General features: G+C 35.4%; 1 protein-coding gene across 5 annotated transcripts in view; it reads right to left on the minus strand.

Moving 5' to 3' along the window:
- Positions 1-510: 510 nt before the first annotated feature.
- PTPRC (protein tyrosine phosphatase receptor type C) overlaps positions 511-12690 on the minus strand; it is a 124469-nt gene continuing 112289 nt past the window's right edge. For all 5 annotated transcript variants that reach the window (XM_013058114.2, XM_013058113.2, XM_004756230.3 and 2 more), the window contains 7 exons: positions 9890-9980; positions 8468-8601; positions 7367-7501; positions 5599-5721; positions 5201-5376; positions 3322-3457; positions 511-1603 (listed from right to left, as the gene is read on the minus strand). In XM_013058114.2, the coding sequence (XP_012913568.2) occupies positions 1328-1603; positions 3322-3457; positions 5201-5376; positions 5599-5721; positions 7367-7501; positions 8468-8601; positions 9890-9980 (1071 nt within the window). In that variant the 3' untranslated portion in view covers positions 511-1327. The remainder of the gene's footprint in view (positions 1604-3321; positions 3458-5200; positions 5377-5598; positions 5722-7366; positions 7502-8467; positions 8602-9889; positions 9981-12690) is intronic.

Here is a 12690-nt window from a genome sequence, read left to right on the forward strand (position 1 = left end):
GACTGACTTATTTCCCTTAGTATAATAGTCTCTAGCTCCACCATGTCATTGCAAATGGCAAGATTTCATTCCTTTTTATGGCTGAGTAGTATTCCATTGTGTATATATACCTTAAGTTCTTTATCCATTCATTAATCAATGGACACGGGCTTTTTCCATAATTCAGCTATTATAATCTAAGCATTTGAGAAATTCAAAGTCAATGCACTTCTGTTGTGATAAATAGAATTGTTGAATCAATATATTGTACACCTGAAACTAGTAAACACTGTATATTAACTATACTGGAATTATAATAAAATAAAATAGATTAAAAAAAACAAAGTAAATGCACTTGGGTGAAAGTTAAGCATGAATTTTAAAATGGAAAGTATACATGTGCAATATTATATTTCTCATATCAGTGTTGTATTCCATAAAAATAGTTAGATCGGGATTCAAATTAAATATTTCACACAAATATGTTTGCATAATTCTATTTGTATCCCATGAATATTAATATAAAGGGCATTTGTTTAAAGATGTTTATTTAAATTCAGCTGCAACAAACATAATTCTTGGTCAAAAGTATCAAGCAATGAATTTCACATATTATACAGGGAATAGTCCATGCTACAAAATTATAAACACCATATGAATATAACAAGATAAGCTTGCTTAAAAATTTTAAATTAGATTAAATGAGCTTGAAAGGTAAGGACTAAATGCTAACATATGGAATGTAAGATTTCCAAATGTTAATTTAGCTAACTTTCTTGTAGTAACTACACACACACACATACTACTTTTATGTCTATTTCTAAAAATAAAATAGTAAACTACAAGGTATATATGAGTAGAACAAGGAGGACATCTTGAGGTCATTCTAGAAATGCACATTTTTTTCTTAGGTCTCACACACAATTCATGATTTAAAAAATAGGTCATTTAAACTAAGTTAATATATTCAGTATAAAATGTGTTTTTTCCTCAAATAAGAGGGCAAAATTTCTCAAAAGCGTTTAAATTTACTTAAAAGCACCCTCTCTCCCATTTCTGTTGCTGTTTCTGTCTCACACACACACACACATACACACATCCAAAGACTACAAAGAAGATATTTTTTTGATGACTGACAGGTAAAATTTTAAAATATGAATAAAACTGTACAAATGTTTTAGCAAAACTGTCTTAAATATGTTACCTCAGTAGTAAAAAAAAAAACTTCTCAATTATCTGTCCAAAGTACTTCATTCATTAATCCACTGTATATCTACTTTATCCTCCTACTTTTAGAAAAATAGAAATAATACTTAATACAATGTTTTGAGTCCTGCATATGTCTTTCCTATGCACTTTGAGTTAAACCTGGACTCGGAGGACCATTGGCAGAATGTTCTGGCTCTTCAGGGCCATTCGTGACTTTAATACCTTCATCTTCTTTATTTCCTTCATTGGCCTTATCAAGGGCACCAGTTGAACCAACACAATTAGCACCCTGTTTTGCATTGTCCAATTCATTATCAAATTCGATTTTATCTTCTTGGTTGTTGCTTTTCTTTATTTGTCCATTCTGGGCAGGGTAAGTGCTAGCAATGACATCATACAGGAATTGGTATTGCTCCTAGTAAAAGAAAGAAGCAAAAAAAGTTTATGTAATTATTATAAAGAAAGTTTACGTATTTATTTTCATGTCAGATAAAAATTAGCAAGAACTGGTCATCTCCTTGGAAGTCTTGGATAGCAGAAAACTACTCTTTTTTGTTTTTATAAAAAGAACATTTTAAATGGCTTAGTCCCCCTATAGTTCCAAAGGATTGACTGCAGGGTATTCCTCAAAGTTTACCTTGGAGTAACACCAAACATGTTCATTCCCCTCCCAGGCCACGTGGGGTCTCATTTCTTTGTCTTGGCCCATGATGCCACTTTCTGGGCTTATCCTTCTTGGTTTAATGCCTAAGCATCATTCCTCTAAGTATCAGCACAGAAATCACCTGCTTCCGGAAAGCCTGTGCAGATCCCCATAGGTTAAATTCAGTGCCCATATTCATGTTCTTTGTATAATCTCTCTGTCATTTCAATTACTACATTGTTTAATAAATATCCACAGTTTCCTCATACTAAACTGTGAGTCTCTTATTGGCAAGAGCACATAGTAGGTGCTCAGGACATTTTTATAATCAACTATATGCAAGCTCAGTGTCCTGCACCATTAAAAGCTGCATAGATCTGAGTGAGGGGTTAAGCTTATATGGTGACTAGTTATGAATTTCTGGACTAGCTGGAACATCCAGGTTAGATTGATTACAAAATGCCACACTTGCTAGTCTCACTGGATCCACACTTCTTGGCAAGGTGACTTGGCAGACCCATTCAACAAGAAGTGGAGTCAACTTCCCCATTCCTTGAATCTGAGCTAGCGTGGTGACTCGTTTGGATAAGAAAATGCAGAGGACAACAGATTGTGCCAGTTTCCAAGCCTGGTCCTCAAGAGATCTCGCATACTGCTGCCCTGCTTCTCAGAACTCTGTTGCCTTAATGGGAATGTGCCTGGGCTTGTCCTCCAGAGAAGAAGACACCTGCATTCTACTCACTCTTGTTGCCAGAGCTAAAGTCTAGCAACTGCCAATCTGTTAGTGGTAGGGATCACTTTGGATGAGGCAAATCCCAGCAGATACATTAGCAGTGGCAAACCAGTAAGTGAGCCTTGTCCACACTGGTTGACGCTGATGTGATTGGCAGAACAATTTCATTGTGCCAATAGACTATTGAACTGTAATAGTTCTTTTTTTTTCTGCCACTAATTTTGAGGTGGTTTGTTACACAGCAATACAAATTAATACAGGAGTAAAGATGGGGAAAATTAGGGAATTCATGAGCATTTGAGGAGAAATTCTTTATGAACTGCCACAACAAACCGCTGGCAAGCTCTAGTTAGTTCTTTTATTTACATTAATAATAATCTAGGGAAGCCTGGGTGGATCAGTCAGTTAAGCCTCTGCCTTCAGCTCAGGTCATGATCTTGGGGTCCTGGAATCGAGTCCCATGTGGGGTTCCCTGCTCAGTGGGGAGCCTGCTTCTCCTTCTCCCTCTGCCTGCCACTCCACCAGGTTGTGCTCTCTCTCAGATAAATAAATGAAATCTTTAAAAAATAAAATATAATAATTTAATGTGAATTATCATGTAGAAAGGGAAGATAGGAAAGAAAAATCGAAAGGTAAATAGAAGAGAAGAAGAGAAGAGTTGAGGAATAGGGAAGACAAGGAGGGAAGGAAAGAAAGAGAAGAAACTGTTAAAATAAAAATGCAAAAGACATCGAAAGCAGCTGCGAGATCTACTTACAAGCGTGGGAACCATTCCTGGTCTAGCTCTGCGGAGAGATTTTACTACTTGAAAAACATCTATTACTTCTTCTGTTTCTGCGCTTTCCAAGAGATTTAGCAAAGCACAAAATAGTCCCGTTTGCTGAGATCCATCTCTATAAAATGAAGAGAAGTTTTAAAAAGAAAATAATGCTACATTTGATGGAGAAGGCGATATTAGAATAAAAACTGAGAGAGATGAAATGCATTCTTCACTTCACGTTTATGCTAATTATGTCATTCCAATCTCTTAAGAGCAAAACGTTTCCGCTCAATGCATTTTTTGGAAAACTTTTTTCAGTTTGAGAATATAATAATCTTATAGTTTGAAAATACTTGTCTCAGGCTTCATAAATATTTTTTCTTCTGTTTAGTCCCTTATAGATTATCATGCATTTTTATTTCCATCTGAAGTTGTAAGGAAGTTGTCAGGACAAATATTGTGATGCCAATTTGACAGATGAGGACATCAAGACGTAGGGAAGATAGATAGAGACATGCCCAGAAAGCAATAAAACCAGAAATATGGGACCAAATATTTTGTATATTGCTAGAACACATGCTTTCTCTTTTTCTCTCTTCTGCCTCTCTAATGCTTTTTACAAATGTCCACATTTCTGTATCAATAGAAAAATGATACCTGGTATAATTATTCATTAATAGAGGACAACTCAATGATTTACTTACCTATAAAAAGCATGTTACATTATAATAAAGATTCAATTATGTTATTAGCAGGATTTTATTTATTATACATAACTAAGGGACATATAATAGATATTCAGCCATATCTTAAGAAACACATATAATTTTGAAGTTTAACCTTGCCTACTTTAGCTTTCTTTTGCACAAATATCACCTTTGAAAACTCTAATAAAGACTGAAAAGTCGTGCATCTGTAAGGACTTGATACTAGTGTATGCAATTCTAATAATAATAATGAAGCTTTCTTGAAATTTCTAAAAGCATCTCAGTAAATTTACATTTCTCATTTTCCTTTTTATTTTTATTTTGCATTTACTTTAATATTTTTATGTAAATATTTTATATTATGCATCCTTCTTTCAATATCTCTTGTTTAAGGTAGCTATGTAGGCATCTCTCACACATGAAAGTCAAGGGTCGGGACGTCTGGGTGGTTCAGTGGGTTAAAGACTCTGCCTTCAGCTCAGGTCATGATCTCAGGGTCCTGGATTCGAGTCCTGAATCAGGCTCTCTGTTTAGCAAGGAGCCTGCTTCCCTTCCTCTCTCTCTCTGCCTGCCTCTATGCCTACTTGTGATCGCTGTCTGTCAAATAAATAAATAACAACTTAAAAAAATACTTAAAAAAAAAGTCAAGGGTCTACATAGTAGAAATTAATAAAGTCAAAAATTATTATATATAATATTAAAGTCTTTTCAGGTAATATATAACTTGGAGATGTTTACTGAAGGCAAAGCATCCATTCCTTTAGATTGTGTTAAGACCCGATAGGGTGGATCAATGCATATAAGCATAAACAAAATTGATATCCATCCACCTGTCTGTTCATGCATCCTGCCACTTATTCATTAATTCATCCAGGCCATAAGACACTCAGATTCATTGTGAGGCACTGGGAGTCAATGTGACACTGGTATTAAGAAACTTATAGACTAAAACTACTGCAGTATAATATAATCATTGCTATCATTATTTCTATAACAGTCATAGAAATTGCTCTGTATGTGCAAGCAAAACTGAGAGTGACTGATTACACAAGAAGCTTTTGTTGTGGTCATGCATTTTATATATCAGGATAGACTTTAACAGGAAGTGTAAACCATGAAGTCAAGCATTATGCTGATTTTTAGAGAATATCTTATCAAATCCCACCCACCTGCAGTGAATGAGCAGAGGAGCACTCTTGTGATGCTTATTCCCTTCAGGGGAATTCTTGGGAAGATTTTCTTTGAGAGTCTGGATCATAGAGATCAATTCTTTGGGTTCTGCAGGAAGCTCTGTCACATTCCAGTTATTATACTGGTACTGGTACACAGTCCGAGAATCTTTCCTCTGAAACCAGAAAAGAAGGGAACATTAATTCTAGTAAGGTTCAGTCCATTTAATAATTTAATAGTCACACTGTCTTCACAATTGCTTTCATTTAACCCTTAAAGGTTTACTCTAAAAACATTATACAGATTTCTCTTTGCTTTTATAGAGTTAGTAATATTAGTTTTTCCACCAGATCAGTTACCAGAACAAAAATACGTACTCCTGAAATTATTTACATACCTTGGAATGTCTCAGTTCAAATACACGGAGGGTGTAAGCTGGAGATTCTTTGGTATCTTTCATATCAACTTGTATATCTCCATATGTTTGCTTTTCTTCTTCCCAATACTGAGCACAGGCTTCCTGGATGACAAAGAACACAATTCAACAAGCCCCACACAAGGGTTCTGTTTGCTTTTTAATATATTCAGAACATCTCTTACTGTCTCTGTCTCTCTTTGCCCTTTCTCTCTTTCCCTGCATTCTATTAGATTGAAATTACTAATTGTGTTCTAAAATGGAAAGCCACACATAAAGCTCTAAAATCTAACTTCAGTATGGTGGACATCCATTTCACAACATCTGGTGTTTCCTTGTGTGAATGAATCAAGGGAACTGAGACATAACCAAAGTGGCAAGGACACCACAGGAACGGCTCTATCACCACTAGTGTAGGTCTTGGAGATCTGTTTCTTCCTTCCATACCCTTATTATCAACACTTCTTCAAAATTTATAGATTGAGCTGATGTTGATCATGACCCTTGCAAGAAGTGTCACTATCTTTCCGGTGGTCCTTGTGGAAGGAGACTTCATCTTTTGGAGTTTTGTCTCCGTATTTTGAAGACCAACACCGTGAGCACCCTTATATAAGTTGACTCCATACCTAAGTAAAGAGTCAGACTGAAAAGCAGGTGGAACACAGAAGTATGTTCTCTCTGCAAATGGTTCTGCACCCATTACCATCACAGTTGCTGACAGTGTTAGGCATTCCTGCCTCAACTAGCGTTTTAGTTCCTGGCTTTCACAATTTAGGTGAAAGAAAAGAGTGCTGGAATTCCATGCTGGAAATCTGAACATGTTACTTCTTTTTAAAAAAATTTTTTTTAAAAATCATAAAACAAAACGTGTCCTATATCCAGGCATAAGGCACCAAAGAAAAGACAAAAAGAAAAGGCATATAGTTGCATGCTTATGAGAATATTCACTAAATACGCTGTAACATATACCAGGTAATATGTTAGGTACTAAAACTAAGTAAAATCTACTACTAGTGAGATTTTGATAACCCAAGGTACTAAGGAAAAGATCAAATAAATGTCACAGGCATTAAACAGATCAAATTAGATCTTGGGTTCACCTCCAACTATAAAATTTTGTAATAATAAATATTACATGAACATAAAGAAGGCAGGATTTAGATAAATTTTTCAGGAGTTCTAGAAGAAAAGGATCAAAATGGAAATAAAGGACACTTTTAGATATGGGAATTCCAGTAAATTAAGTCTCAGTGATGAAAATGCAAATGGTGTGTCAAGATTCAGTCAGAAAACCTACTTGTCCAGAATACAAATCATGGAAAACATAAAAATATGAAGAAAATGGAATTATTTTTGAGGGTCTGGTTATTGAGGGTCTTAAACAACACACTGAGGAGTTTGATTTTCATCTGAGGAAAACAGAAGGAAAATGTGTCTGTTGTTTGTTGTTTGTAGCAAGCAGTAACACTGGGATTGCTCTGCATGAGTTGATCCATTGATGGTGGGTAGGACTGGAGAAACAGTAGCATGAGAGACTGTCAAAACCCAGACATGAGATTCCGAAGACCAACACTTGCATGGAAGGTGGTAAGAATGAACAAAGGTAACTTTGTGACAGAAGGGTCAAAAATCCTATGGTTGAGTTGAGAATCAGGAAAGTAATTCCTGAGAATCAGGAAAGTAATAAGAATGGAAAATGATATTTTATGACAGAAATACAAAAAATATATATATTCTTAGAAGTACAAACCTGGTCTCCATTCTTCAGCTGTGTCAGCATAACAATAACTCTGACTTTTCTTTGGAATACCATCTGCCAAAAGTCACCAATGGTCTCTTTTAGTGGTCCCTGAGCAGCAATCATCACTTCGGGTTTCCAGTAACTCTTTAATAAGAAAGAGAGACAGAGTGAGAGAGAGAGAGAGAGAGAGATTCTGTTACTCTTGCTCACTGATGAGAGAGCAATGGATTCTTAAAATAATCATTTGGAAATATTGTCACTTAATTTGATATCAATTCTGTAACATAAAAATATTAAGATCCTTAGAACCAAGAAACAATGTGATATCTATATGTAGTTAGTTAATGATACTTAGTTAATGATAATACTTAGCTAATAGTGTGAAATCAAGTTTAGAACATATGATCTTAACAAAACTAACAAGTTTTTCCTTCCAAAACTAACTTCAAAAAAAAAGTAAATGTGGTTGTAAAAAGAAAATATGTAAGCATTTCAGATTATCTTCACCATGTCTCTCCACTTTGCTACCTACACAGTCTTATGATAACTCTGAATTAAACTAATATTCTACAAGTGTGTCTTAGAAAAATTTGGAAAATAAATCCAACTTCACGTACATGCAAAAAGAATTTACTGAATGACTATGGTTCCTTGTTAGAATTTTCTGCTTACTGAAAAAAAAAAGTTATGAGACAGACTCTTTAATAACTCAGATAATCTGAATGAAATGTTTTAGCTATGCAAAGATGCAAATTCTTATTTGCCTAAAATTTCGGTATCTGAGTAAGTAGAAACATTTTCAAATACTTATATTTGCTCAAATTGTATTATCTGTATTATTTGGAAGAGTCCTATCGGTCATAAATTGTAACTAATAAGCATTGTCTTATTTTGTATCAACATACTAGGTTTTAATATCAGTCTTTCAGTAAGCTAAAATACAGTATTAAAAATGAAAATTTTGTGTCAATCAATAATTATTGTCAAGCTCATCATTCTTTTATAAAATTACTTAATGAATGACCATAAAAATATAGATTTTTATAATGTATTCTACAATACATTTTTTTAAAGGGTTAGATCCTGGGCTTGGGAAATGCAAGTACCTACCATTACAAAAGATGCATTGATGTATCTACTTGTTTCCTCGGAGTCACTGTCATCATCAGAAGATTCATCTGAATCATGCTCACTCTCTTTGCTCATCTCCAGTTCATGTTTGAGTGGCACTCTGTTAAAGTCATCTATGTAAAATAAATTAGTGGTAAGTCTTTCTTTAAAAAATCAAATACCCTCTTGATTGTCATGTAGAAATTAGTGAAGTAACAGACTGCATAGTGTAAATTTACTGAGGTACATGAAATGAGACCCTACATAAAATTCAGTGTGTATTGATTAACAAAATCACAAAGAGGAAATCTAAGAAAAAGCAGCTTTCCAAAAAGTTCCTAGGAAAAAATGGGATATAGCACCATGTTAAACAATAAATAGATATAATATTCTATATAATCATTCAGTCTTTGACACATATACTTTAGTTTTCCATGGAAAACGGAAAACTAGTTTTCCATGGAAAATCATCATTCTGCTAGATACGTTTAAAAATACATACATAAGTTTGAAAAAATACATAGCTTAGGTAAAAACCCAATTTCTCATTTATATCCTGTTAATATCAAATTAACAATCTTAATTACATAGGTATCTCAGGTGACTTATTATTCAATCAAGAAAATTATTTAGTGCATAATTTCCAAGTGTTTCTTAATTTCTTTAATCTATAATATCCTGACAAATGATCCGATTAGCTATATCATCATCAATTCTAGATTTTTGAACTAATATTTAGAAGGACTTCAGCCAAATATACATCGATATGATTTATTTGGTTGTCTAGTTTGTTAGTTTGTTATATTTTCTCCATGCTGATTTATGCAAATTTCTCCATGCTAGTTTATGCAAATGAATAAAATGAGAGTTGTACCAGGCATGATCCTATAAAATTCTTAAATAACAGAATTCAAATATTGAAACTGTACATATGTTGTTAGTCTACTAAGTCTGATGATTAACAGTTTATGGGGTGCTTTTTACCTACGGTCAATCTCCCAGATAGAAGGAAGGGAAAAGGAGAAAGCATAAAGGAAAAAAAGGAAGTAATGGTTGCTATTGGCAGTTACCCTGAAACAAATAACTGAAATAAACTCAACATGAGAGAGAACTAGTAAAGTGGACTTGGCCTTTTTTCTCCCAGCTTCAGAGGTTACATCTTTCTGGAAAACCCATTTCTGAAATAATTGATAGAAAATAGTAAATTGGTAGAAAATAGTGTATACAGTCTATCCTCCAAAGTCCATTGTGAATGTATGGGGTGCAAAATATTTTCTATAATTAAATTTAAATAGCCCATTAGTTATTCCCTGCTCTGAACCCGATGTTGAAAACTTGCTTCAAAATCATTTGTGTGTGTGCATGCAAAAAAGAGTTTAATTTTATCTGATACCAAAGAATAACACAGAATGAGCTACATACATGGAATGATGTAAGAATTCCTGTTTTTACTTTTATTCTGTTCTTGATTTCCAATGTGCTGTGTCCTCCAGCTCCTATACGAAGGAAGTCTCTGAGGGTGAAAAAACAGAACCGAACACTGCTTTTAAAATGCAAGTTGTGCTTTTGTTTATTATTGTGGCAAAAGATGTTCCCTAAAGAAAAGTATTACATCAAATTTTGTGGAAATGTGTATTCATTGCCTATAGTTCACAAGTTTTAAGTTTTCTTTTTAATTTTTCAGGCATTTCATATTTTTGACATGGTGAGTTTGAACTCAAGATATACAATCATTTAACAAAATAGGTTTCCCACTTAAGAGTTGCTGGAGAGCAAAATAGCAATGGTTTGGTCCTATATAACTGAAGCACTACTGTATCGATGTTGATGATTATCCATATTACAAGAGGCAGTGGTATATTACTGGAAATGATCAGTAATAAACTCTCCAGATACAGCATTCACAGAAGACTTGGCTCATGCTTCAAATAATTGATGCTTCATTTGCTTACACCTTCCGGACCGCTTTCCTTCCCATTCACAGCAGATGATCTAGCAACAAGACCTCTCCTGTCTGCTGGGGAAGCTCTCAAACCCTTTTGCATTTCTGTTTCTGCTTTTTACCTGTGCACTTCCATTTCTCACTTGAAAACATCAACAGTTTCTTAACTGGTCTCTTTATCTTCAATCAATCTCACTTGTTCTAATCCTTTTAAAACAGGAAACAGAGTCCCCCTGAGGCTCTCAGCAGTTTCCCTTAACTAGGAAGCATTCAACTGCACCAAAAACCCTTCAGGGCTGCGCTGTTCAATGCTGGGACCAGCCTCACCCTATGCTGGTTCCCTTCCACTTCAGCCAACCAACTTCTTGACTCTGATAAGGGTGTGAGTTGTCCTTTAACTTTTATGAGTTCTAGGCCTGAGCTACCCTTTTCTCTTGTCACTCTGCTCATTTCAGACTTGCCTTTTAACTCTCAGTTTAAAGATTTATTTATTTATTTGACAGAGAGATAGAGGGAGAGCACAAGTAGGCAGAGTGGCAGGCAGAGGCAGAAGGAGAAGCAGTCTCTCGGCTGAGCAAGAAGCCTGGTGTGGGGCTCTATCCCAGGACTCTGGGATCTGACCAAAGGCAGAGGCTTAACCAACTGAGCGACCCAGGAGGTCCCTAACTATCAGTTTAAATGCCATTTATTCTGGAAGATCTCTCTGCCTGTAGCCCTTTCTTTGCATTTGTTCTTAAGTATTTATCAAATGAATGAATAATCTAAACCGAAAGAGCTCATCATATACAGTTCATTAGGATTTTATATACACGCAAACATATGTGCATGGGATGTGTGTATGTACATATATATGTATATATATATTTTTTTAAATATGGTATGCTCTTTATATTATATGTGTGTGTGTATACACACACACACACACACACACACACACACACATATATATATATATATATTTTAAATATGGGACGCTCTTTCAAACTAAATATGGTTTGATACCCCGTATCAAACCCCATGCATTGCTGTGTAACTGAGTGAATGAAAACCTCATTTTTCAGGGCGCCTGGGTGGTTCAGTGGGTTGAGCCTCTGCCTTCGGCTAAGGTCACAAGCTCGGGGTCCTAGGATCGAGTCCCACATCTGGCTCTCTGCTTAGTGGGGAGCCTGCTTCCCCCTCTCTCTCTGCCTACCTGTGATCTCTCTCTCTCTGTCAAATAAATAAATAAAAACTTAAAAAAAAAAAAGAAAGAAAGAAAACCTCATTTTTGAATACCAGGCCGTTTGAACTCATGGAGGCTAATGCTTTGGAAAGCATCATACTTTTTGTCTGTCAGAATGGTCACCCAGTGGCCCTTGCCCTCTAGCCAATACCCACTATTATAGATAAAACTAATGGCTTACCCTCATCTAAGACAGGAAGGGCTTTTCACACTTCCAAGCGTATCCATATCTGCTAGAGCTCTATTACTAAATAATTATCTAAGTCGTTATTCTCAAATTACAACTCAGTCTCTTACATCTCACCAGTCAATGTCTTCCTCTCTGCTCTCTGGTACTCAGGGTCTGTCATCAGTAAACTGCCACCCATCTTAATGCTTTTCTCCCAACAGTTCCTTCACCTTTTATGCTTGGGGGAGTAGGGGTGCACCAGGTGAAACCCAAGGGTCTCTTGAGAACACCACCAAAAATGCATTAGTAGGTCTTTGGAAAAAAAAAACAAACAAACCTGAATTCCCCACATACATCACAGCTTGAAGGAAAGATATGTTCTGTCTTTGCTACCTGTTTCTACTTATTTCTCCTCCTCATCTACTCATTTCTCCTTATGAGTCCTACTCATTTCTCTTTCAAAAAGCCCAACTACTTCGATTTTTCTGACACCATGTCATATAGCTTTTGACCTTTGTTGGAGGCTCCAGGTACTGATTCCTGGATCACTCCTTCTCATTTAGTTTTAGACTTGCCTAATTTTTCTTCCCAGGTCTATCATCATTCTTGGTTACTTCAATATTGACAAGGATGATCTATGCAATGCTCTAGTCTCTTCTTAGCTTCTTCACCTCCTGTGACCTTTCCCTCCACTCTTCTACCAACCACTTTCTCCATTCCACCTCTGTAAGTTTCATTTCCAGCATTCATTTAAAAATTACAATTTCAATCATCTCATTATTGAAAATTACCTCTTTTTTTCCTAGTCATTTATTCTAGTATCTCCAGTCTAGCATTGTGCAATCCTATCAAAATCTTCTACATACCACCCTTACCACTGTCCTTAAGTG

The sequence above is a fragment of the Mustela putorius genome, unplaced genomic scaffold (assembly GCF_011764305.1).
Source record: "Mustela putorius furo isolate JIRA1106 unplaced genomic scaffold, ASM1176430v1.1 tig00001012_pilon_pilon_pilon, whole genome shotgun sequence".
NCBI lineage: Eukaryota > Metazoa > Chordata > Mammalia > Carnivora > Mustelidae > Mustela > Mustela putorius.